The sequence below is a fragment of the Bison bison genome, unplaced genomic scaffold (assembly GCF_000754665.1).
Source record: "Bison bison bison isolate TAMUID 2011002044 unplaced genomic scaffold, Bison_UMD1.0 scf7180017864471, whole genome shotgun sequence".
NCBI classification, from domain to species: domain Eukaryota; kingdom Metazoa; phylum Chordata; class Mammalia; order Artiodactyla; family Bovidae; genus Bison; species Bison bison.
In genome coordinates, this window is record NW_011495032.1 from 3,592,271 (window position 1) to 3,613,968 (window position 21,698).

A 21,698-nucleotide genomic window follows, 5' to 3' on the forward strand; every position below is an offset into this window, starting at 1 on the left:
GGATTTGATAGGGAGAAGAGTCCTTGCAGAGAGAAGGACGGCTTCTAAGATCCCAGAAGGCTTGAATATAGGGGACCTCTGACCATTTGCCATTCCATTTGAGGAAGTTAGCGAGATCTGATAAAATATTGAAAGTCCTGAACTCAGACCAGAGGTTTTGGTTATCCAGTTTGTATCGAGGCCAAACTTGAGTGCAAAGTGACTCTAGTTTATGAACCTTGAGATTGGTCAAGAGTAGAAGTTTGAGGTTTTGTTTTACACAGGCCAAGGGAGAGTCCCACAGGACAGATTGGCTTGACCCCGTAGCAAATGGCTAGTGACTGTCCGGTCAAGAGAAAAGATCGTCACCTAATCTTTTGACCGGGTAAAGAGAGAGAAAGAGAGACTCTGAAGGAGGGAGAGGCATCCCCCACAAACCTCCCCAGAAGGCCTTTTGGCCAGAGCATTCCTCAGGAACCCAGAAAGGACAATAGTCTATGGCGCCCTACAGTACCATCCGAGCTTACCTGGGCTACTGGGTCAGGAGAGAATTCCTGGTGGATGAAGGGAGGTCGAATGGCAAGAGGCCTCTGTCCTGCAGTTGGTTGGTCTCGTGGAAAAGAAAGTGTAGAGAGGAGGAAGAAAGAGAGAGAGGCCAATATTCTTTGGGTTACGTGGAAAACCAATAAAGCCCTACACAGGACTTGTACTGCTCACGAAGGCACAGGGCGTCCTCTCAAGGAGGTCTTGAAAGCCCGGGCAGGAAAGTGAGCTCATCAGGCTTCCACACTCCAAAGAGCTGGCTGTGGAGAACGAGAAGGAACCTCAATTGCCCACCCGGGTTTCGGCGCCAAAAATGTAGGGTAAGGGAGTCAGAGAAGGCGAGGTTTGAAAAACGGCACTTTACAGGAACAGATCACCTTTAATGAGGCCAGAAGGGGCAGCAGTCAGATTAGTGAGCTGCTGCACTAACCCAAGAAAAGAGTAAGTATATATAGGCATATATGTGGAAATCTACTGTCTTAAGGGGGTCCATTCTTCTCCAAGGTTGTTCGGATTAGTTATCTCTTAAACAGCTGGGGTAAGCAATTCTGGAGATCTGCCAGAGGCTGGGACCGGATGCGAGCTGGGCGTAATCAACTTTAACGTCCATTTTTTTCTTTGGGTGAAAGAGTTCTTTGTTTTGCATAGAATGGTGGGGAGGACTCGGAGGGGGCTGTTTTGAGCTGTGTAACTTTTCTTCACCATATATGTGTGTGTGTGTGTGTATACATATATGTATATATGTGTGTATATATACAACCTGAGAGATACGTGTGTATATATCTGTATGTGTGTGTCAGTTTAAATTTCTGACTCATTCTTTAACCTGCCTAATCGGTAACAACTTAAGCACATTATGGGTTGCCTCTGTTTTCTAGTACAATTCAACATGACTTCTCAATTTACTTACATTCTGTTTGAACTCCCTCCCAAGTTTTCTTCATCTCCCTTCTTCCCTATAATTATGTCTAATCCCTACTAGCTCAGGTCCTGCCACTCCACCAAACAAATTATTCTAACTTTCATTAACCCTTCCAATTATTGTTCAGTTCAAACTGATTATTGCCAAGAGGAATTTGAGCCCACCAAGACCAATTTTTTTTAAAAAATATGAATTTCTCCATGAACTAGCTCAAATTTTTAAGGTTAGTAACCATTTTTTTTTTTAATGTACCCTCCTCCACACACACATAAAAAGGTCTACTAGCCAATCAGATTGTAATTTCTGTTCAGCACTTCTAAAGGGTCTATGCATGTGAGCTTTGGGGGTTTTAAACCTGAACTTTTCAAACTGGAGCTAATCAGTTAGTAGAGTAGTAGAATCAATTTTAATGCACACTAATCACTGGCTCAGAGGTTAAAGCATCTGCCTCCAATGTGAGAGACCCGGGTTCGATCCCTGGGTCGGGAAATCTGGAGAAGAAAATGGCAACCCACTCCAGTATTCTTGCCTGGAGAATCCCATGGACGGAGGAGCCTGGTAGGCTACAAGTTCACGGGGTCACAAAGAGTCGGACACGACTGAGCGACTTCACTTCACTTCAATCAGAATATTTAATGAATTCAGAATTTAGGATGGGATGAATGGTATCAAAGGAAAAACATAAGAGTGAAACAAGTTAGATTGCTTTGAGAAATGTTATATTTACATTGCAGAGTAGCAAGCGACATAGAAATTGAATGTATTTCTCACCAAGGAGAGTGGTCAACAAGTTTGGAAACACGTATCTGTGAGACTTAGGTATTACTCAACTTAAATCGTCCAGAATCCGAAAAGAATAGGAACAGAACGGAGAAGGTAGACTGCCTAAGGCCTTGATTCTTCACTCTTCCCCCAGGGAAGCTCAAACAAAACCAAGTAGCAACGGTGCGCGCAGCTGGCTCAGATACAACGGGAACCCCGTGCCGGGTCGCGCCTCCTTTCCCCGAGAGGGCGCTGCACAGAATCCTTTCTCCAAGGGTAGGACGGCGCGCGCGCCCGGAAGCACTTCCACCCCGGACGCATTTCCTCTACGCACCAAGGGTGCTCCCATGACGCATTTCCGGCTGGCTGCATTGAGCACGTGAGACTCGAGAGGAAGTAACGTCATTTGGGAGAGCCGAAAAGCTGGGCTGTGGCACCGCGGTGAAGGCTCTTTATCTACAACATGTCTCATTTACCGATGAAACTTCTACGCAAGAAGATCGAGAAGCGGAACCTCAAATTGCGACAACGAAACCTAAAGCTCCAGGGTGAGCTCCGCTGAACCTCTCGGCGGCCCGGGTTGTGGAGGGAGCCTGCACGTGGGCCGTGGCGCGCTACGGACTTGGTGACTGCGGCCCCGGTGTGGCGCTGGCAGCTTCCCCCAGAGCACGCGAGTTTGGGGAGCGGGGAGAGGCAACCCTGGGCAGCGCAGGTGCCGGCCCAGCGCAGGTGCCGACTCTGCGTTGCCCAGATCTTTCAACATCAGTTTCTCCTTTCAGAACGCGGACAGGACCCCGGTTGATTTTCTTTCCAGCTGTGCTTGCAGCTGAACCAGGCTGCCCCATTTCCACCCTCCCTATTCCGATTCCTTCACGACCTCTAGGATCCACCTCATCCCCAACCCCCATTTCCCAGCAGACACGTGGGACTTTCTCATCCCCACGCATCTTCCTTTCACATCATCGATTTCTTGTGTGTATCGTTTCAAAACAAGCTGGCTGTCTCACTTCACGGACATGCCTGGTACCCTTGCTTTCGCCTATCTACCTGCACTCTGTCTCGACTCCTGCAGAACTTCCTCTCCTAAAGTGTCTCATGCGCGGTCATACGCGTGATGCATATGCTCGTGCCCTGTCTTCCCGCTACTCCTCACTTTAAGTTACACATTTCTTGGGGGCTTCTGCGTATTTGTGTCCATAACAAAGACCATTGCAAAGCATTTTACCTGCATGTGCTGCAGTCCATGAGGTCGCTAAGAGTCGGACACGCCTGAGCGACTTCACTTTGACTTCACTTTCATGCACTGGAAAAGGAAATGGCAACCCACTCCAGTATTCTTGCCTGGAGAATCCCAGGGACGGGGGAGCCTGGTGGGCTGCCGTCTATGGGGTCGCACAGAGTCAGACACGACTGAAGCGACCTAGCAGCAGCAGCACGTTTCTTTACCTACCTCGGTTGCAGTCCTAACTTCCTTACAGGGGAGCAGACATCTTGAAGTTAGTTATGTCAGCCTTTTTAGGTCTTGTATAACAGCAGTCCCTAACCTTTTTGGCACCAGGGACTGGTTTCATGAAAGACAGTTTTTCATGGTGATTAGTGGGGCCGGGGCGGGGAAGTGGGAGTCAGCGGTTCCGGATGATTCAAGCCCGAATTACATTTATTGTGCACTTTATTTCTATTATTGTTATATCAGCTCCCACCTAAGATCATCAGGCATTAGATCCCAGAGGTTGGGGACCTCTGCCCTGTTAGACTTAAGACCCCCTAGGGCAATGTTGGAGGCATACTGCCTTACAGTAGTTGGTTTTGTACAGAGATCAGTTGATTGAAAGAAATCCTGAAGGAGGGAACAAGTGTGTGAATTTTAGGAATAATGTTTTTTAAGTCCCCTAATGTTTACATTTCCTATGGAATAACAAAGCATTGCTGACTACGTCCGGAGAAGGCAATGGCACCCCACTCCAGTACTCTTGCCTGGAAAATCCCATGGATGGAGGAGCCTGGTAGGCTCCAGTCCATGGGGTCGCTAAGAGTCAGGCACGACTGAGCGACTTCACTTTCACTTTTCACTTTCATGCATTGGAGAAGGAAATGGCAACCCACTCCAGTATTCTTGCCTGGAGAATCCCAGGGACAGAGGAGCCTGGTGGGCTGCTGTCTATGGGGTCGCACAGAGTCGGACACGACTGAAGCGACTTAGCAACAGCAGCAGCAGCTGACTACGTCTTGGTAGTTTAAGATAACAAAAGGTAGTACTTTGTCAATGTATAAACAGAAACTTGTAAAACATTGTTAGGCATTTATGTACAATAAATATCAAGGCAAATAAGTAGTTTCATCAACAGAATTTTCAGTTCGCTGACAGCTGAGAAAGATTTGTCAAATACTTAATATGTATGTTTTGTAAGTACCATTGTTTGGTCCCATCTGTTTAAATATTTAACCTCATTGAAGTTTTCTTGTTTCAGACTTTTGTCTCCTTATGAACAGAGAGGTGGTTTTTTTGAAGTTACAAAATCAATGCAGCATTCCCTCCCTGTTTTTAATTTATTTGTGCTGCAGTGGAATACTATAAAACTGGAACTCATTTTAATGTACACAACAGGAAAGTAAAAGCTAGATCATTTCAGTACTGGAAGCCATGGCATTCCATGAGGGATTGCAGGGTCTCTAAGCAAGCCTCTCCTTTGTCATGATGTGTTTTCCCTTTTTAAACAGGTGCCTCAGCCGTGAGCCTGTCAGAAACTCAAAATGGAGATGTGCCTGAAGAAACAGTGGGAGATGGAAAAGTTAAAAAGTCCTTAAAGCAGTCTGTGAGTGTGGGCTTGTCAGAAGCCCCAAATGGAGATATAGCTAAAGAAACAGTAGGAAGCAGAAAAGTTAAAAAGTCCCTAAAACAACCTATGAGTGCTGGGTTGGCAGAAACCCAAAATGGAGACACATCTGAAGAAGCAGGAGTAAGTGGAAAAGTGAAGAAGTCCCGAAAACAATCTATGAATGCGAGCGCGTCGGAAGCCGGCAATGGAGTCCTGCCTAGGGAAGCCACGGAAAATGTCAAAGCTAAAAAATCTGTGAAAGAGTCTGTAAATGTAGGCATGTCAGAAGCCCAAAATGGAGATGTTTTTAAAGAAACAGGGGAAAATGTCAAAGTTAAAAAAGCCTCCAAGAAATCCACCACATTGACCAGTGGAGAAGCAGCAATGCAGTCTCCCAATTCAGAATCAAAAAAGAAGAAGAAGAAGAAAAAGAGAAAAGTAGTGGATGATGCTGGGCCTGGTATGTACTTTTATTTTTTTTAACTTAAGCCATTAAGTTTTTCAAGTTATCATTCTGCCTTTCCTCTTTTTATTGTAATGTCCGCATGACATGCAAGGCTCCCCCCACACCCTTACTGGCATGCAAGAAACCAGCCTGGTAGCTAGAGGAAACATCAGAGGAAGGTGCAGTTTAAGTTTTCTCAGAATACTGCTCTTCTTGGCAGTTAACTGTCTGAGCTTTTTATAAAGTGTACTCTGACATAATATTTTAGATCTACCTATTTCCAAAGAGAATTGTGGAATTACTGACACTAAAGAAATCCGGGCTGGTTTAGAATCCATCTTCTTGAGTCTTTATGAATCAGAGACTTAACATTAATGATTCTTTCACTCACCTCTTTTTTTCCCTGGTTCCTTTTTCCCCACAATAAATTCCTATCTATTCAGAGCAGCATAATGATAATTAAAGTATGCAAAAATAGCAACTGGGAAACTTCTGAATAAATGGAACATTAATTTCCTAGTGAGTAGAATGGCCAGGATTGGGGAAGAGGGGTACTTTCATTTAGAAGATTATTGGACTGAATAAGTTTAGGTGAAAGAACAGGCATTTTAATTGAACTGTGAGTAGGCAGAGATTTCAGGGAAGGGTCGAACAGGTATCAGCAAACTGTTCAGCCTTCTGCCTGTTTTTGCAGACATGCTTAACCGGAACCCTGTGATACCCATTTGTTTACTTGACCTTTGTGATGACAGACCATACAGCCTACAAAACCTAAAGTGTTTACAGATCTGGTTCTTTGTAGATAACATTTGCCAACTCCTGTGTTAGCATGTCCTATTCACCTTTTGTCGGAAATAAAGTTTTCATCTAGAAAGATGCTTTGGATTTTTCAGACATGCCTGGCTGTGTTTTTACTGCCTACAGACTATAATGCGTTTGTAAATTATGAGAAACTGCTTAAACAAAAAGTGAAACAAGACAGAGACTAAAGCGTGAGGATTGACATTACAATTTTGATTTAAAGTGATTGTAATCCTGTTCTAAAATTGTTAGTGCCTTTGGGATTCTTATTCTGAGTATGCTGGAGGAAGTGAAATTTCTACTCTGAAGCACTGAATCACAGGACTGGAAATTTAAATCCTATTGATAACCTTGAAGAACTGTTTTAACAAGAAGAGAAGTCATAAGCCTTGAAGTCCAGCTGATAGTATTCATGGCCTTTGAATGTGTGGGTTGTACAGAGTTGATCATTTCCCAGAAAGGTGGTCATAAGGTCCAAGGAAGAGGCCAGTCCTGGGTTACAGAGTCCTGAGTTCCGGTTTAGGTCAATTCTGTTCTAACTAACATCACTAACTGCCATGAATTTTTAAAAGCACAGCATGGAGTTAACCTATTTGGCCCAGAGTAGAACATTTAAGAGCATGATGGGAGGTAGGACTAGGAAGGTAGTTTAGGGGACTGTGTTTTGAAAGTTGTGAATGTATGCTAAGAATGAAGAGCTAGGAAACCTTCCCTCTCCTCTTACCACTTACATTCAAGGAAGCAGCCAGCCAGTTTCTGTCACCCAGCTGAGTAGGTTGTTGCCCTTGCTTTGTAATCTGTCTCAAGTAGTATAAAGAGCCTTTTGTGTTTCTGTTCCCCTTTAAGACAAAATTAGCTCTTATAGAAAATTTGTGTTATGAGAGGAAAAAGTGCTTGTTATGGGTTTTTTTTTTTAATTAATCACTTGACCTTGTCTCCTTAATGAATTTTATAGAATTGGGAGTGTTTAGTTCAGCTTATAAAAAATTTCTTACTTAAGACAGTATAATAAGTAGTAAGTCAGAGAAGGAAGTATTATATCACTTATATGTGGAATCTGAAAAAATAGTACAAATGAACTTACAAAACAGAAACAGACTCAGAAACATAGAAAACAAATGTATAGTTACCAAAGGGGAAGGGGGGATGAATAAGTTGGGAGTATGGGATTAACAGGTGTTACTACCATCTATAATAGATGATAAGGATTTACTGTATAGCACAGGGAACCATTCAATATAATGAAGGATTTTTTTCTAAATATCAGTAATGCATATACCTATAACGTATGCATAACTGAATCAGTTTGCTGTTTACCTGAAACCAACACAATATTGTAAATCAACTATACTTTAATAAATACATATACTGTATGTAGTATATATGTGTATATATATACACAAAGAAGCCTAAAAAATAAAGCTTTGTTAGCAGATCTGCGTGTCCTGCTGAGTTTTTTAATACAGCCAGATTTTTTTTAATCAGGAAAAAGAGGTTCTTAGCAAATTAAAACTGTAAATGTGTTAAGCTTTTGAAAATATGTCTTTTTTTTTTTGCATCACACATCTGTTATTTTATGATCTCATTTGGTATTCTTGTTTTTAAAAAATTGGGGGGTATTTGTCCTTTAAACCAAAGATTCCAAAAAAGCAAAAGCTGAGGACATAGGAGAGGCTGAAGATGGTGCCCAGGCTCCTGAAGAAACAGAAAACCGTGTGGAGAAGCCAGATGACGAGGGTGAGGACAGCGAAGTGCCCAGCCTGCCCCTTGGACTGACAGGTGATTATCAAAGTGTTTTTCCAGGTAGATTTCTAAAGTGTCACACCTCCCTGGATTATAGGATTTAAAGGTTCAGTTGTAGCATTTATTGACAAGACATGGTTTTATATCTAATTGCTGCTTTTTATCTTCCACATTGTGTGCTTTAGTTCTTATTTCTTTCTCTTATTTTTCCTTTTTCTTTATTCCTAACATTAAATATTTTGACATGCACACAAATAGCTCTCAGGGTCCTCTATGTCTTTGGTTTGTCACTTTCCATGTTACAGTAGGAAAGTCATTGGCATGGAAGTCTGGAGCCCAGAGGTTTAATGCTGGCTCCATTACTAACAGACAAGGATGAAATTAACATTACTGAGGGGCGTGTGCCAGGGTCACCTCTTCTGACCTCCATTTCTTTATCTGTAAAGTCAAGAGTTTAGAATCAATTGCTCCTATCTAGAAACGTCTAGCAGTTACTTGAGTTATTTGGTTTGAGGTTTTTGTTTATTAAAATAGTGAAGCCCACAACCCAACCTTTGCAATCAGAATTGCAAAGGTTATTACGGCAGTGATTCTCAAGCAGGGTAATTTTACCTCCTAAGTAGGGGGACCCATCCCAGTTTTCCCATTTAAGGGGGTGCAACCCTTCAACCTCCTCTGTCCCAGGTAAACAATGGGAGCAGGTGACAAGTGTCCAGTGAGTAGAGGTCAGAGACGCTGCAGGACCTCCTATAATGCATAGGACAGCCTCTCACAGCAAAGAATTATCCATCCCAAGATGTCAGTGGTGCCAGGGTTGCCAGCGCCTGGGTTATAGCTGGGGTGTGTGTTGAGCAGGGAGCTCCCAGGTAGTCTGATGCCTTCCCCTGCTGGTGACCCACCGCACACCTGATATATAGGTACATTCTCACCATCTGGGGCCATCTCTGACTCTTCTCAGTTGTCTTTTTTGGAGAGTTGCTATTTTGATTGATTTCATACTCAGTTTTTATACTGAGTGTTTTCTTTCTTTATTGCAGACTTCCTAAACATTTCATTTCTCTCTGAATTTTCCCCTGAAAGCCTCACACCACCACCCCTGCCCCAGTGTGCCCCCACCTTAGCATTTTTATTTCACATAAGTCCCTTGATTGTACCACCTCGCCAACTCTTTGTTATTTCATTACAGTATAGGCTTTAGATTACACAGCCGTTAGCAGTGGAGAAACTTGCAACAAGTATAAGATCTTTTTCTTGTTATATAGGAATGGTTGGTGTTTAGTCTTTTCTTATTGGAAGAAGCTCTTCTAAAGAAGCTTGACATCAACCCAGTAATGTTTTCAATCAGCAAAACAAATTTAGGAAACGCAATATTAACTGTTCAGAAAAGGTAAATTTGTTAATGATAAACTGTCTTCTGTTTAGGAGCTTTTGAGGATACTTCATTTGATTCTCTGACTAATCTTGTCAATGAGAACACTCTGAAGGCAATAAAAGAAATGGGCTTTACAAACATGACTGAAATTCAACATAAAAGTATCAGACCACTTCTGGAAGGCAGGTATGGTTAACATTGAGGTTTGGGCATTGGTCCTGGGCTTCCCAAGTGGCGCTAGTGGTAAGGAATTTACCTGCCAGTGCAGGAGATGGAAGAGATGCGGGTTTGATCCCTGAGTCAGGAAGATCCCCTGGAGAGGGAAATTCTTGCCTGGGAAATCCCATGAATAGAGGAGCCTGGTGGGCTACAGTCCATGGGGTCGCAAAGAGTTGGACATGCCTGAGCACGCACACATACACACACTTAATATCTCTGTTTTTAGTGCCAATAGTTTGGGGAAAAAATACCAGTATGTTCTATGGATCTCACATTGTGTTTGATAATATAGCTAACCTTCATTAAAGGCTTTAGGTTATTTATTGATGTTGGAGAAAATTGTTCACTTCTGTTTTTAGCACAATTGTTATTTCTGAGTTAAGTGTTTAACCCACATGATTGATTTCAGTGATAGAGAAGGTGGGGACTCTTTTCTTGTTATAATCTAGCCTCAGTGCCTCAAACATGTGTCGTAGTCCATGGTAGGTATTCAGTAAATACTTGCTGCATGAGTAGAGCAAATATGTTTCTCCTTTTCCGTTTTATTTTTTAGGGATCTTCTAGCAGCTGCAAAAACAGGCAGTGGTAAAACGCTGGCATTTCTCATCCCTGCAGTTGAACTTATTGTTAAGTTAAAGTTCATGCCCAGGAATGGTAAGCCTGTGAGCCCGCTGTCTCTGTGAGAATCTTACTAGAAGTCTGTCATGACTGTGGGCGCACTCCTGGTGTAACTACAGTTTGACTTTGACCATATATCCTGTTTTACTTTTTAGGAACAGGAGTCCTTATTCTCTCACCTACTAGGGAACTGGCCATGCAGACTTTTGGTGTCCTTAAGGAGCTGATGACACACCATGTTCACACATACGGGTTAATAATGGGTGGCAGTAACAGGTCTGCTGAAGCTCAGAAGCTTGCCAATGGGATCAACATCGTCGTGGCCACACCAGGCCGTCTCCTGGACCACATGCAGGTAAGAGGACACTGTCGTGAAGCCCCATCTTCTGTCTGTGTGAAACGTACACTTCGCAGCTAACAGTTTTTTTCTGTCCTTTGTCTTGTCAGAATACCCCAGGGTTTATGTATAAAAACCTACAGTGTCTGGTTATTGATGAGGCTGATCGTATCTTGGATGTTGGGTTTGAAGAGGAATTAAAGCAAATCATTAAACTTCTGCCAAGTAAGTGGGTTGCATCTTCATGTGGTTTGCAGAGCAGCTGTTGGAAGTAGTTGAGAATTTTTCCTGTATGAAAACTGTTAATGTCAGCATTTTAATTTAACCAAGTGAGGTTGTTGTGCCGGTCAGCCTTAGAGGTAGTTTGCAATATATACATCGATCTTACTGGTAACTTACTACAATGGTTTTGCCATTTGAGAGCTTACAGTGCAAGTTAAACAGTTTTAACGTATGTCTCGTTCCTGTCCATCCCTGCCACCCCATCTCTCATCCTCCAGTAGTCATCGACTTGGTGCCTTCTGTGTTATGTTTAAGTCGTATGTACCTCGGTTATAGTACTTGAAACATTTATAAACTGCTTATATCTATAACAGTGTGGTTCCGTGCCTTATACGATTTGTTTCTTACTGCTTCATCGAGGTATAATTAACATCATAATCTTTACATGTTTTTACATGTAAAGATTGTTATGTTTTAAGTATATAATTTGATACATTTTGTCCTGTTTACACCTTGAAGCCATCACCACAGTCAATACAGTGAATATTCTCATAACTCTCAAAGATTACTTTATGTCCCTTTGCGGTCCCTCCCTCTCTCCCTCAGTAGCAGCAGCCCTCCCCTGCTTACAACAACTGCTCACAGGTCTCCTCTCTCACAGGTGGCTGTTGGTCTGCCCTCTGTCAGTGTAGATCAGTTTGCATTTTTCAGGGATTCGTATGAATGGAATCATATGGTATTACTGTCTTTTTGTCTCTTCTTGTGCTCAGCAAATTCTGTGATTTGTCTGTGCCATTACATTTTCAATAGTTCTTTGCTTTGTTCCTCCCTGGCATTCTATTGTTTAAATATGCCACAACTTGTTTATCCATTTAATTGTTGATGGATGACTGGGTTGTTAACAGTTTTGGTCTGTTACATATAAGGTGGCTATGAACATGCACCTACAACTCTTTATGGGTGTATATCGCCTTTTCTGTGGTGTGATTATCTAGGAATGGAGTGACGGGTGTTATGTTTAATTTGTATCATTTTACATCCCCATCAGCAGAGTATGGAAGTTCCAGTCGTTCCTGTTAAGTCGTTCCTGTTAAGTCTTGAAATTAGGTAGTGTTAATACTCCAACTTTGTTAATTTGTTTGTCTGTTCCCATCGTTTGCATTTCTGTATGAATGTTAGAATGTTTGTCAGTCTCTGTAATATCGATCATTGGTGGAAGATAAAGTTGGGTCCTTCAGCACATGAATGAGGTAGATCTCCATTTATCAGCTTCCTAATTTCTCTCAGAAGTGTTTCAGAGTTTTCACTGTACAGGTTTTTTCATACCTTACATGTAAAAATTTCTCCTTTATTGTTTTCATGTCTGATTGCACTGGCCAGACCCTCCAGTGTACTCCTGAGTAGAACTGGCAAAAGAACACATCTTTATCTCACTCCTGGTCTTAGGTGGGAAAGCATTCGGTCTCAGCACTAAGTGTGATGCAGATGCTGCACGTCTAGATGCCCTGTATAAGACTGAGGATGATCCCTTTCGTTCCTAGTCTGCTGTTTCTTAAATCAGGAATAAATGTTAAATTCTGATAGATGCTTATATTTCTGAATTCACTTTGCTAAAATTTTGTTAAAGATGAGTTGGAAAGCTGTCCTAAGTGAGCTTTAGCGGAAATTGTCCATTTCAACTCAGTTGTCAAATCTATAGACATAAAGTTGCCCTTGCTGTTCCTCTCTTACTGTCTATAGTGATACCATGTTTCTATTTTCTGAAAGTTCTACTTAGCGCATCTTTAGTTGTGAAGCAGTTCTAAAAATTCCCTGAAAAATTTGGGTTATTTTTCTATGGTTGTGTTTCAGCACGCAGACAGACCATGCTCTTCTCTGCCACACAAACTCGAAAAGTTGAAGACCTGGCGAGGATTTCTCTGAAAAAGGAGCCTTTGTATGTTGGTGTTGATGATGATAAAGCTAATGCAACTGTAGACGGTCTTGAGCAGGTACTTCTTGTCACTGCCTTCCATTTTAAGGATATCCTTTGATGTTTCCTTGGAAGTGTTTGGAGGATCCTCTAAAAAGCAAATGGGTTAACAAACTTAATAAAATACCACCAAGTTTATAGGAGTAAAATGAATTTTGTTGTTCAATAATATCTTGCGCTAAGATGTGAGGTGAGTTAGAAGGTGGAGAGGCTGGTTTCAAGCATGTAACTGTGGAAATGAGGTGACAAAGAGCCAAAACAGCTTGATTAAAAATAGAACTTTAAGATTGAGTCTTTTGATGAGTAAAATATTTCTTTCCTGTAACAATTTAGCTTACAAACCTTTCATTGGTTGTTTAGTTTTTAAAAATATATTCACCTAGCTTTGTGATCAGAGAAGGCAATGGCACCCCACTCCAGTACTCTTGCCTGGAAGATCCCATAGACGGAGGAGCCTGGTGGGCTGCAGTCCATGGGGTTGCAACTGAGCGACTTCACTTTCAACTTTTCACTTTCATGCATTGGAGAAGGAAATGGCAACCCACTCCAGTGTTCTTGCCTGGAGAATCCCAGGGACGGCGGAGCCTGGTGGGCTGCCGTCTCTGGGGTCACAAAGAGTCGGACGTGACTGAAGTGACTTAGCAGCAGCAGCAGCTTTGTGATATTGTTTAGGATAGTGCACTTCAGCTGTGGTTATTTAGGATCTTGCCTTTAAGGACCTTCTAAAAATGAATCATTGATACATTTTGAAGGTTCCAGTTAATAGAGGTATTGGTATTACTATGATTACAAGAACTTGATAACCAGTAGTCTCAGAAATACGGAAAATATTTAGTATCCAGTGATTATAGCCAATAAAAGGAATCGAAAGATTTAAAATCAGTCTTATTTTAGGACTGCATTATTATAATGAAGGTAGTAATTTTGCTATAGGTGAGGCTTAACAGTGTATACGCCATGTTAATCTGTTCTCTCCATCAGATTATATTGGTTCATGAAGTTCAAAGTGTCCATTCGATTATTTTGTGTCTGTTCACTTGAACCTCTTCTAGGGGTATGTTGTCTGTCCTTCTGAAAAGAGATTCCTCCTGCTCTTCACATTCCTTAAGAAGAACCGGAAGAAGAAACTAATGGTTTTCTTTTCATCCTGTAAGTCCGTGAAATACCACTATGAGTTGCTGAACTACATCGATTTGCCTGTCCTGGCCATTCATGTAAGTGGTTATGATAAGCTTATTACAAACAGCTTACACTTAGCGAGTTATGTAGGTTGTGGGGATTACGGTATTGTCCTTGCCTCCAAACATAGTTCTGAGTAATTTGGACAAATAACAGGTGATGGGTCCTGTGAGGAGGGAATTTTGCTGGGGGTGGGGGCAGGCAGTGGGAACCTGAAAGGAGGAACCGATGCCATCGCTTGGGGAAACAGGCCGGGTACTGAACTTGAAATAAAGCAGCTAACAGTTCCACAGTTTAGGGGTTCTACACCGAGACCTCCCACAAATAGTCTCAAATTTCCTCTTCCAATGGATGTTTTGTTTTGGTTCTAGGGAAGGCAAAAACAAAATAAGCGTACGACCACGTTCTTCCAGTTTTGCAATGCAGATTCAGGGATCTTGTTGTGTACAGACGTGGCAGCTAGAGGGCTGGATATTCCTGAAGTGGACTGGATTGTTCAGTATGACCCTCCAGATGACCCCAAGGTAATTGGCATCCTCTAGTTATCTCCCCAGGTTCCCTGAGAAGTACCCCATCCCACAGATTATTCCTCAAGCTGCTCCAGTCATGCTTCAGCGTACAGCCATACAGCGACTCTGCAGTATCTCAGTGATGCTTCCACCGTTTAAGGCTTTCACAGGACCCAGAGAGGGTGTGTGCAAGGAAATTTGAGAGGCATCAGTGGGACTTAACTTAGGAACATTGCCTGCTTGGGGCAGTCTATTAAACAGCAGTAGATGTCAGAGGAATAAAATGTGCTTATGGAGATAGATGCCAGTCTTTAGTATATGTAGTAAAATAAGTTTTTTTAGGTATTTTCAACAAAAGGTAGATTATATAAGTTGTCAGCCATTTGAATGTTTGCAAAAGCCCTTATGAAGTTGAAGCACACTTACTAGTCGTTTGATTGGATCATAGAATTAATGTGAATGTCCTGTCCAGCTCTCCTTGGCCTCGGTACTATCTCTGTGGGGATGGTGCCTGCAGAAGGGATGGGGGACCACTAGCTTTGGGGAGCACGGTGATAGGCTGTGTGGCAAGCACCAAGGTTGCCGTGCAAGCCAGTGTATTACCTCAGGTGTTCTGTCTCCACCAAAGGAGTACATTCACCGTGTGGGCAGAACAGCCAGAGGCCTGAATGGAAGAGGGCACGCCTTGCTCATTTTGCGCCCTGAAGAATTGGGTTTCCTTCGCTACCTGAAGCAATCCAAGGTAAAGATCTTCACGTGGAAAACCTTACACTAGGGACAGATTCCTCTACGCAAGAATTGTTTGCCGGTGCACATGGCCTCAGGCACCGTTTCTAGGTGTGTCCAAGGGGTTCCTAGTTGTTACCATTCTGTTAGGACAGTTGGTGCAGCGGTTTAGCAAATGAGCCTTCTGTGGGTCTTGTCCAGGAAATATGAGCCAAAAACTACCCACAAAGCACTGTGCTTGAGCCCTGTGTCACTCAGGGGGCGTCCCTGTCCCTAGTCTTCCCACAGCCGTGTTGGAAGCCTCCTCTGCTCCTGCTCCCCTCCTGTCTTCACCTCACCCAAAGCTGCAGGGAGGCCATCCCCTCCTACCCCTTCCCCTTCCGGGCCCCAGTCCTTGCCTGGCAGTTAGCGCTTTACTGTCTGTAATCTCGGACCAAAAAGATAACTTCAGCCCTGAATCCGCCCTTCTGTCATGAGCCCCAGCATGGCTGCTGCATATTGCCTTTCCTTAGTCTGCTGTTTTGAAAAGTGGGTTCTGTTTTAACTCCTCTGATTCTGGGCTCAGTCCACCCTCCTCTGACTTTGGCCTTTGTGCTGCCGAGTCTTGTGAATGCTTGTCGGCCTTGTGTTTCCCGGCATTTGCCTCCTTGTTGGCACAGTGTTGCCTGGTGGATTTTCCCCCACCACCCAACTAGCAGCAGGTCCTAGAAATTGCCATCCCGCCTTTGCAGTTTTTCTCTAGCTACCTGGTTCCTGGTTCCTCTGGGAGGGTGTTGCTGATCTCATCCCTCCTTCGTGTGCCCCCAGCCCAGGTGCTTATCAAGTTGTCTGCCCACTCACCTGTCTCCACCCAGGGCCTGGGACTCGGGTGGCTGTTCTTTTTCCCCAGCACCTGCATGGGCACTTTTCCAGTTGTCTCATAAGAGATGACTGGTAAGAAATCCCTCCTGTAGGAGTTGGTGGTCACAAACACCAGTTTCAGAAACCCTGGTGTCACAGACCCCCATCACAGGGCAGTGTGGTGTCAGGGCAGCTTTCCCAACACTGAGAGAAGAGCTAGTGGTTCTGTAAACTAGAAGCTGAAAGCTGCTTCATCACATTGCATCCACAGAGATGTTTATTTAGAGAAGAGTGCATCGGTGCATATCATTGCCCCACTTAGTTTCACAGCTTTTCTTTGAGGAGGGTTCCATTCAGAGTGCATTAGGAGAGGGGAGATACACCTCTCCCATTGGCATTGGGAGACAGGGAAACAGGTGTCTGGCCCATGAAATTGAAGTTCCACAAGCCTTTTCCCTTCCGTCTCATCAGTGACTGATGAGTTGCATCAGACCAACCCGGTTTACTAACCTGCTTGCTTTTGTTTTCTAGGTTCCATTAAGTGAATTTGAGTTTTCCTGGTCTAAAATTTCTGACATTCAGTCTCAGGTATGTGGGAGGGGTGGAGGGCCGGGGGGCATCCCAACCCTGCCTCTGTGGTGTCTCATTAACAGTCACTCTCCCCCAAGCCTCCCTTTCCATAAGTGGGAAGTCTGGACTTGAGTGACCATTGCTGTGTCCTGCGGTGCTGGTGAGCACGTTCCTATACTGTCTACCTGGTTTCAGCCTGTACCTTACATGAATTTTGTCATTATTCTTACTGCACCCGGATTTTGCAGATATTACAAAGCTTGGAGCAAGTGTTTTGGAACAAATGTTATAGATGAATTGTGCTTTCTTGTATTAAAGCCAATATTTATTTCTGTTTCAGCTTGAAAAACTGATTGAAAAGAACTACTTCCTTCATAAGTCAGCCCAGGAAGCATATAAGTCATACATTCGAGCCTATGATTCCCATTCCCTGAAACAGATCTTCAATGTTAATAACTTAAATTTGCCTCAGGTTGCTCTGTCATTTGGCTTCAAGGTGCCTCCTTTTGTTGATTTGAGTATCCTTTTCTGTGTGGTTATAAATTTGTCCAGGAACTATGGGCCAGAAGCTTGACCAGGGGCTCTGGGGCTTAGCACTCAGGTTGGCTTGTGCTCTGGCTGAGGCCTGGGGCCCAGATGGTCATCTCAGGCACTGACCTCGTGTCAGTGCTCGCGTCCGGGGTAGTCAGGGTGGAGATGACAGAGACGAGACAGTTTATGGCTTTAAAAAAGGACAGTGGAATTTGAGTGGCAAAGAGAGCCAGGGAAGTTGTAATATGTTAAGTATTAACGGGGTTTAAAAATCCTACCTGCTAGTTTTAGCCCCCGGTCATGTGGCCACTCCTGATTCGAGTGTTCACATTGTGGTGGCTCAGGGAGGGGTGGTGGGGCCCCAGGTATACAGCTGGCTGGTTCTCCCCTAGGTGGTGGTTTGGAGTTGGTTGTCTTTGTGTTGCTGGATTTCCTTAATGCCCCCTTTAGATGTGAACACCAATGACGGCAAAGTTAGAAAGCGAGGCGGTGGCGGTGGATTTGGCTACCAGAAAGCCAAGAAAGTCGAGAAGTCCAAGATCTTCAAACACATAAGCAAGAAGCCATCTGACAGCAGGCAGTTCTCTCACTGAAGACATACCTTTGTCCTGAAACGGATTTTCTTTTTCTTGCTGTAAGAAAGGAATTTGTGTTACTTTAGGATTTGGACTCATCTAACGAGTATGAATTGACTTGGGTTGCCGGCACTGAGGTTTCCAGTGAGTCTCCTTTTTGGGGATATAAAACAGGTCGCGATGCCTTGATTGCCCAAGAGCAAAGCAATGCATCTTTCTAGTCTTTGTGATGATAGGATATTTCTAAGTGTAAATCTTTTTTTTCCCCAAACTTGTTACTGTTTTAATGTAATTCTTCTGGTACCTTGCCTTCCTAGTGTCTGAAGCCTCTTGTGACTTGGATTGCTGTGTCAACCCGCCAGAAAGGGCAGGTGACCGGACACTGGACAGGTGGTGGTGGTGCAGAAAAATTGTCTCAATTTTTTTTTTGGTTTCAGTTTTTTCTTGGACCTTAACAGTAGTTTTTTGACCCCTCCTGAAAATGTTGCTGTGTGAAAGGGCAGAGAGCTTTGGGAAATCCCTAAGAAGCACCTTCAGGTAAGGGGGCACTGGGCTTTTATATGCCAGACTTTGAAACAATGAGCCTTTCTCCATTTTACTTTTTCAGGAGTAAGAAATATGGGTTGTCATTGTTATTTGAATAAAGCTGCCATAGCAGTCCTGACATTGAGAGTAGGTTGGGGGTAATCCCAGATATTACAGTTTCATTTACAAGTGTAGTCTCTGCTGTTCTCCATTTGGTCACTTAACAGACTGAGGCGCAAAGAGCGGTGGCACTCCTCAGTCAGATTTGTTTCTTTGAAGTGGTTTCGATTTTGATGAGTCCTTCCAACTCGAAATACTTCCAACAGTATTTAGAAGGCAAAAGCATCTTTTTGAGAAAAACTGCCTCTTCCAGACCCGTAAAATGAAAATAGTTTTATGGTGAAAACTGAAAGTGAGCACACAGCACAATATCAAAGGCAGTGGTTTGGTCAGATGGGATTTTTGTTGTAGTAATTTTTGATTTCTGGTGTGTTTGATGTTTTATTTCTAGTGTGTTTTATAACTACAAAATGGTTATTACATTTTGTACTAATTTAAAACCAAAGTTGCTAGCATCATTTTACCATTGTACCAGTTAATATTCAGATTCCTATTAAATGTGCTAAGAATATTAAATGTCGAAGAAACAGTCTGGTAAACAGCATTCCAGTAGGTAAAGAATGATACTGTCCCACATCTGGGCTTGACCACCGTCCCCCTCGCTGGACATGTCCTGGGCTTCAGACCTTGATTGTTGGACTCCTAGCATTTAATACCTGTTTCTCTTTACAGTGACTTTTCTTTGTTTCAGAAATAATCATGTTTCAAAAAGTACACAAAAGCAGAGAAGAATATTTAATCACTGAACAGAAGCAAATACTGTTAATATTTTGATACTTAATCTTCCAGTGTTTTGTATATGTACTTTTAAATTTTTTTATCAAAAGTGAAGTTAAATGATCCTCTACCCAGTATTTGTAACCATCTTGTTTCATAACTTATTTTCCTGTGTCATTAAACAATTACATCAACTTTGTATCATTTATTACTGCTTTCACCTTGCTTGGTCCAGCCTGGACTTGAGTCCTGGATGCCTGCCTATCCCACCCAGCCTGTCTCTTCTTGTTACATTGTGTCTGGTGTCCATTAGTCTTGCCATTTGTGAGAAAAGCATATAAACAGAAAGTGGAAAGATTATTCTTACTCCTATAATGACTAACCTCAGGACTTGCTGGGAGTCCTATGTGAGATTATGCTCACAAGGCCAGTCCAGCCTAGGGACATCCAGACAACCTGCCTGGCCAGGATTCACATGGGAGGGAGCCAGTCACCAGAATCTGCAAGGCCCATTTGCACACAGAGAAGACCGCTTAAGTCCCTGTGCTAAGAGCACAGCTGCAGGTGGCGTGTGTGGGGCCATTAATTTGACGAACAGGATTGAATGGTCTCTTTATCCAGCAAGGCCAGGCAGCATCACTATCCAAGTAGGAACCTTTAGGTCCTGCGGGCTGCAGGTGGTGTCGTCATTGCAATTTCTAGATTTCTTTTGGTCTTAACTGCCCAGGTGCAAGCTGAATTCAAATTTAAAAGGGTCTTGTTTATTCAAAAATTCGTAGTAGTTAAAAAGTCTGGGACCAGAATGCCTGGATTCCAATTCCAGTTCTGTTTCCTGGGCCTATTAAATGAGTATAACAAAGAATACCAAAACCTGCTTTGTAAGGTGGTATGAATTGAATGTAGTAATATGTAAGGTACTAGGATGGTGTCCAGTATAAAGCACTCGGTACCTGTTGGCTGTCTTTATCAGTACATAAATCCTACATGGAAGGCCCGCTTCCCAACAGCAGTAGGTACACGGACTCTGAAAAGCCTGAACCAGCTTGGGCCTTTTGGAGAATAGACCAAGGATTTTTGACAGTCCAGGTCCCCTGGAATTCTGATCAGACCTAGGTTTTGGGAAGTGTTCCAATCCTGTCATACCTTCTTAAGACAGCCATCAGGTAGATTGATGCAGTTTTCAAGGCTACTCTTCAGACTAGGTATTCCGGTAGAACAATGACTTCATAAACCATAAATCTTTATGAATTAAGAGCCTGCTAGGTGCCAGAAACTGTGGAAGACACAGATGCATATGGCTGAGCTCTTAGGAACCTTGGAGGTCTAGAGAAGTTGTCATGAGCAATTGTAACATTGTTTTCCAAGTCATGTGACAGATGCAGATACATAGAGATATCCCAGCTATTTCTAAGCCTGGAAATTCTGCATCCTTGGATTCTGGCAGACTTCAGCTGAAAAAGAGGTGTTGGAACCTTCTCCATCTATGGATGACAGACTGTTGTTCTGGGACATGAGTTCCCAAATGCCACACAATGTACCACACAAGAAACCCTGAGAATTTTAAGATTTTTCTTGCCCCATGCCCAAGAGATTTAGCAGAGCAAAGGAATCGGTGATTCTCAGCACGCTGGGTGTGAGAACATCCAGTCTAGAATACAAACACATACACGATCTTGGTAAACCTTGTAATGCTATCATCTTGCAAAATAAAAATGCCCAAGACAGGAAATGGTGTTAGTGTATTTAGTTATCCACAAAGCAGGGTGGCAAGAGGAAACACCTAAGACTTCTGGTAAGAAACAGCTGTGCCTTTGTTTGAATGCCTCATGTGGGAAAGCACAGCTTAGGGCAGCCTTGGCCCCCATGTCTCCCCTAGACAGGCAGAGTCTCAAGATTCCCTGACAATGCTCCATTCAGTTGGGATCCAGTTGGTTGGTGTTCACACAGGAGATGTCACATAGAGACAGCCATTCTCTCTAGGACCCAGCATCTTCATTTGTTCGAGGGGCCGAGGATCATCTGATCTCCTGCCTGTGTTCAGAGAGCATGCCATGTAAGTCCTCCTGGGTTGTCAGGATCACCTCCCATTGGAAAGCAGAAAAGCCTCCCCTGTAGTCAGAAGGGCTATAATTTATGTATAAACGGAAAGGCTTCCCAGGTGGTCAAGAACCCATCTGCCAATGCAGGAAACAGAGCGTGCGTTCAATCCCTGAACTGAGAACAACAGAAAAGGGATCGGATGGGTCAGAAACAGAACAATGTCTTTTCGGACTTTCTTGCTGTTGTACACCCTCTCCCCACAATGAAAACGTCATGGTTTCAGATGCTTTAGGCCAGTAAAGCTAGGGAGGTGTCATACAATTCCTGCGAGTCCGCATCGCGCCAGCAGGGGGCGCCTTCAGCCGGCAGACCCCTCTGCGCCGGATCCCCGGATTGATCGTCCTCAATTTGTTGGCACAAGAGGACGACAGGGAGGTCCCTACCGCTACCCGGGGGAGAGTGGGGGCGGCCACTCGCCAGGCTCCATCCTGCTCAGGGTAGGCGCGTGTGTCCCTAGATGCAGATGGGACACAGCAGCGAGCCTGCGCCCTTGATCCCCGACAGAGCTGGCGGTGCTGGCCAGGGCACAGGAGGCGTGGCTCGCAGCCCTGTTGT

General features: G+C 43.6%; 1 protein-coding gene across 1 annotated transcript; it reads left to right on the plus strand.

The window, feature by feature from the left end:
* The first annotated feature begins 2,578 nt into the window (after positions 1 to 2,578).
* DDX18 (DEAD (Asp-Glu-Ala-Asp) box polypeptide 18) lies at positions 2,579 to 19,249 on the plus strand. Its single transcript, XM_010860775.1, has 14 exons — positions 2,579 to 2,754; positions 4,925 to 5,482; positions 7,907 to 8,047; positions 9,434 to 9,569; positions 10,156 to 10,256; positions 10,376 to 10,575; positions 10,668 to 10,782; positions 12,631 to 12,770; positions 13,804 to 13,965; positions 14,302 to 14,454; positions 15,068 to 15,181; positions 16,537 to 16,593; positions 16,916 to 17,093; positions 17,557 to 19,249. Exons 1-14 carry the CDS (start codon positions 2,670 to 2,672, stop codon positions 17,697 to 17,699), a joined length of 2,283 nt encoding a protein of 760 aa, XP_010859077.1. The 5' UTR covers positions 2,579 to 2,669; the 3' UTR covers positions 17,700 to 19,249.
* The last annotated feature ends 2,449 nt before the right edge of the window (positions 19,250 to 21,698 follow it).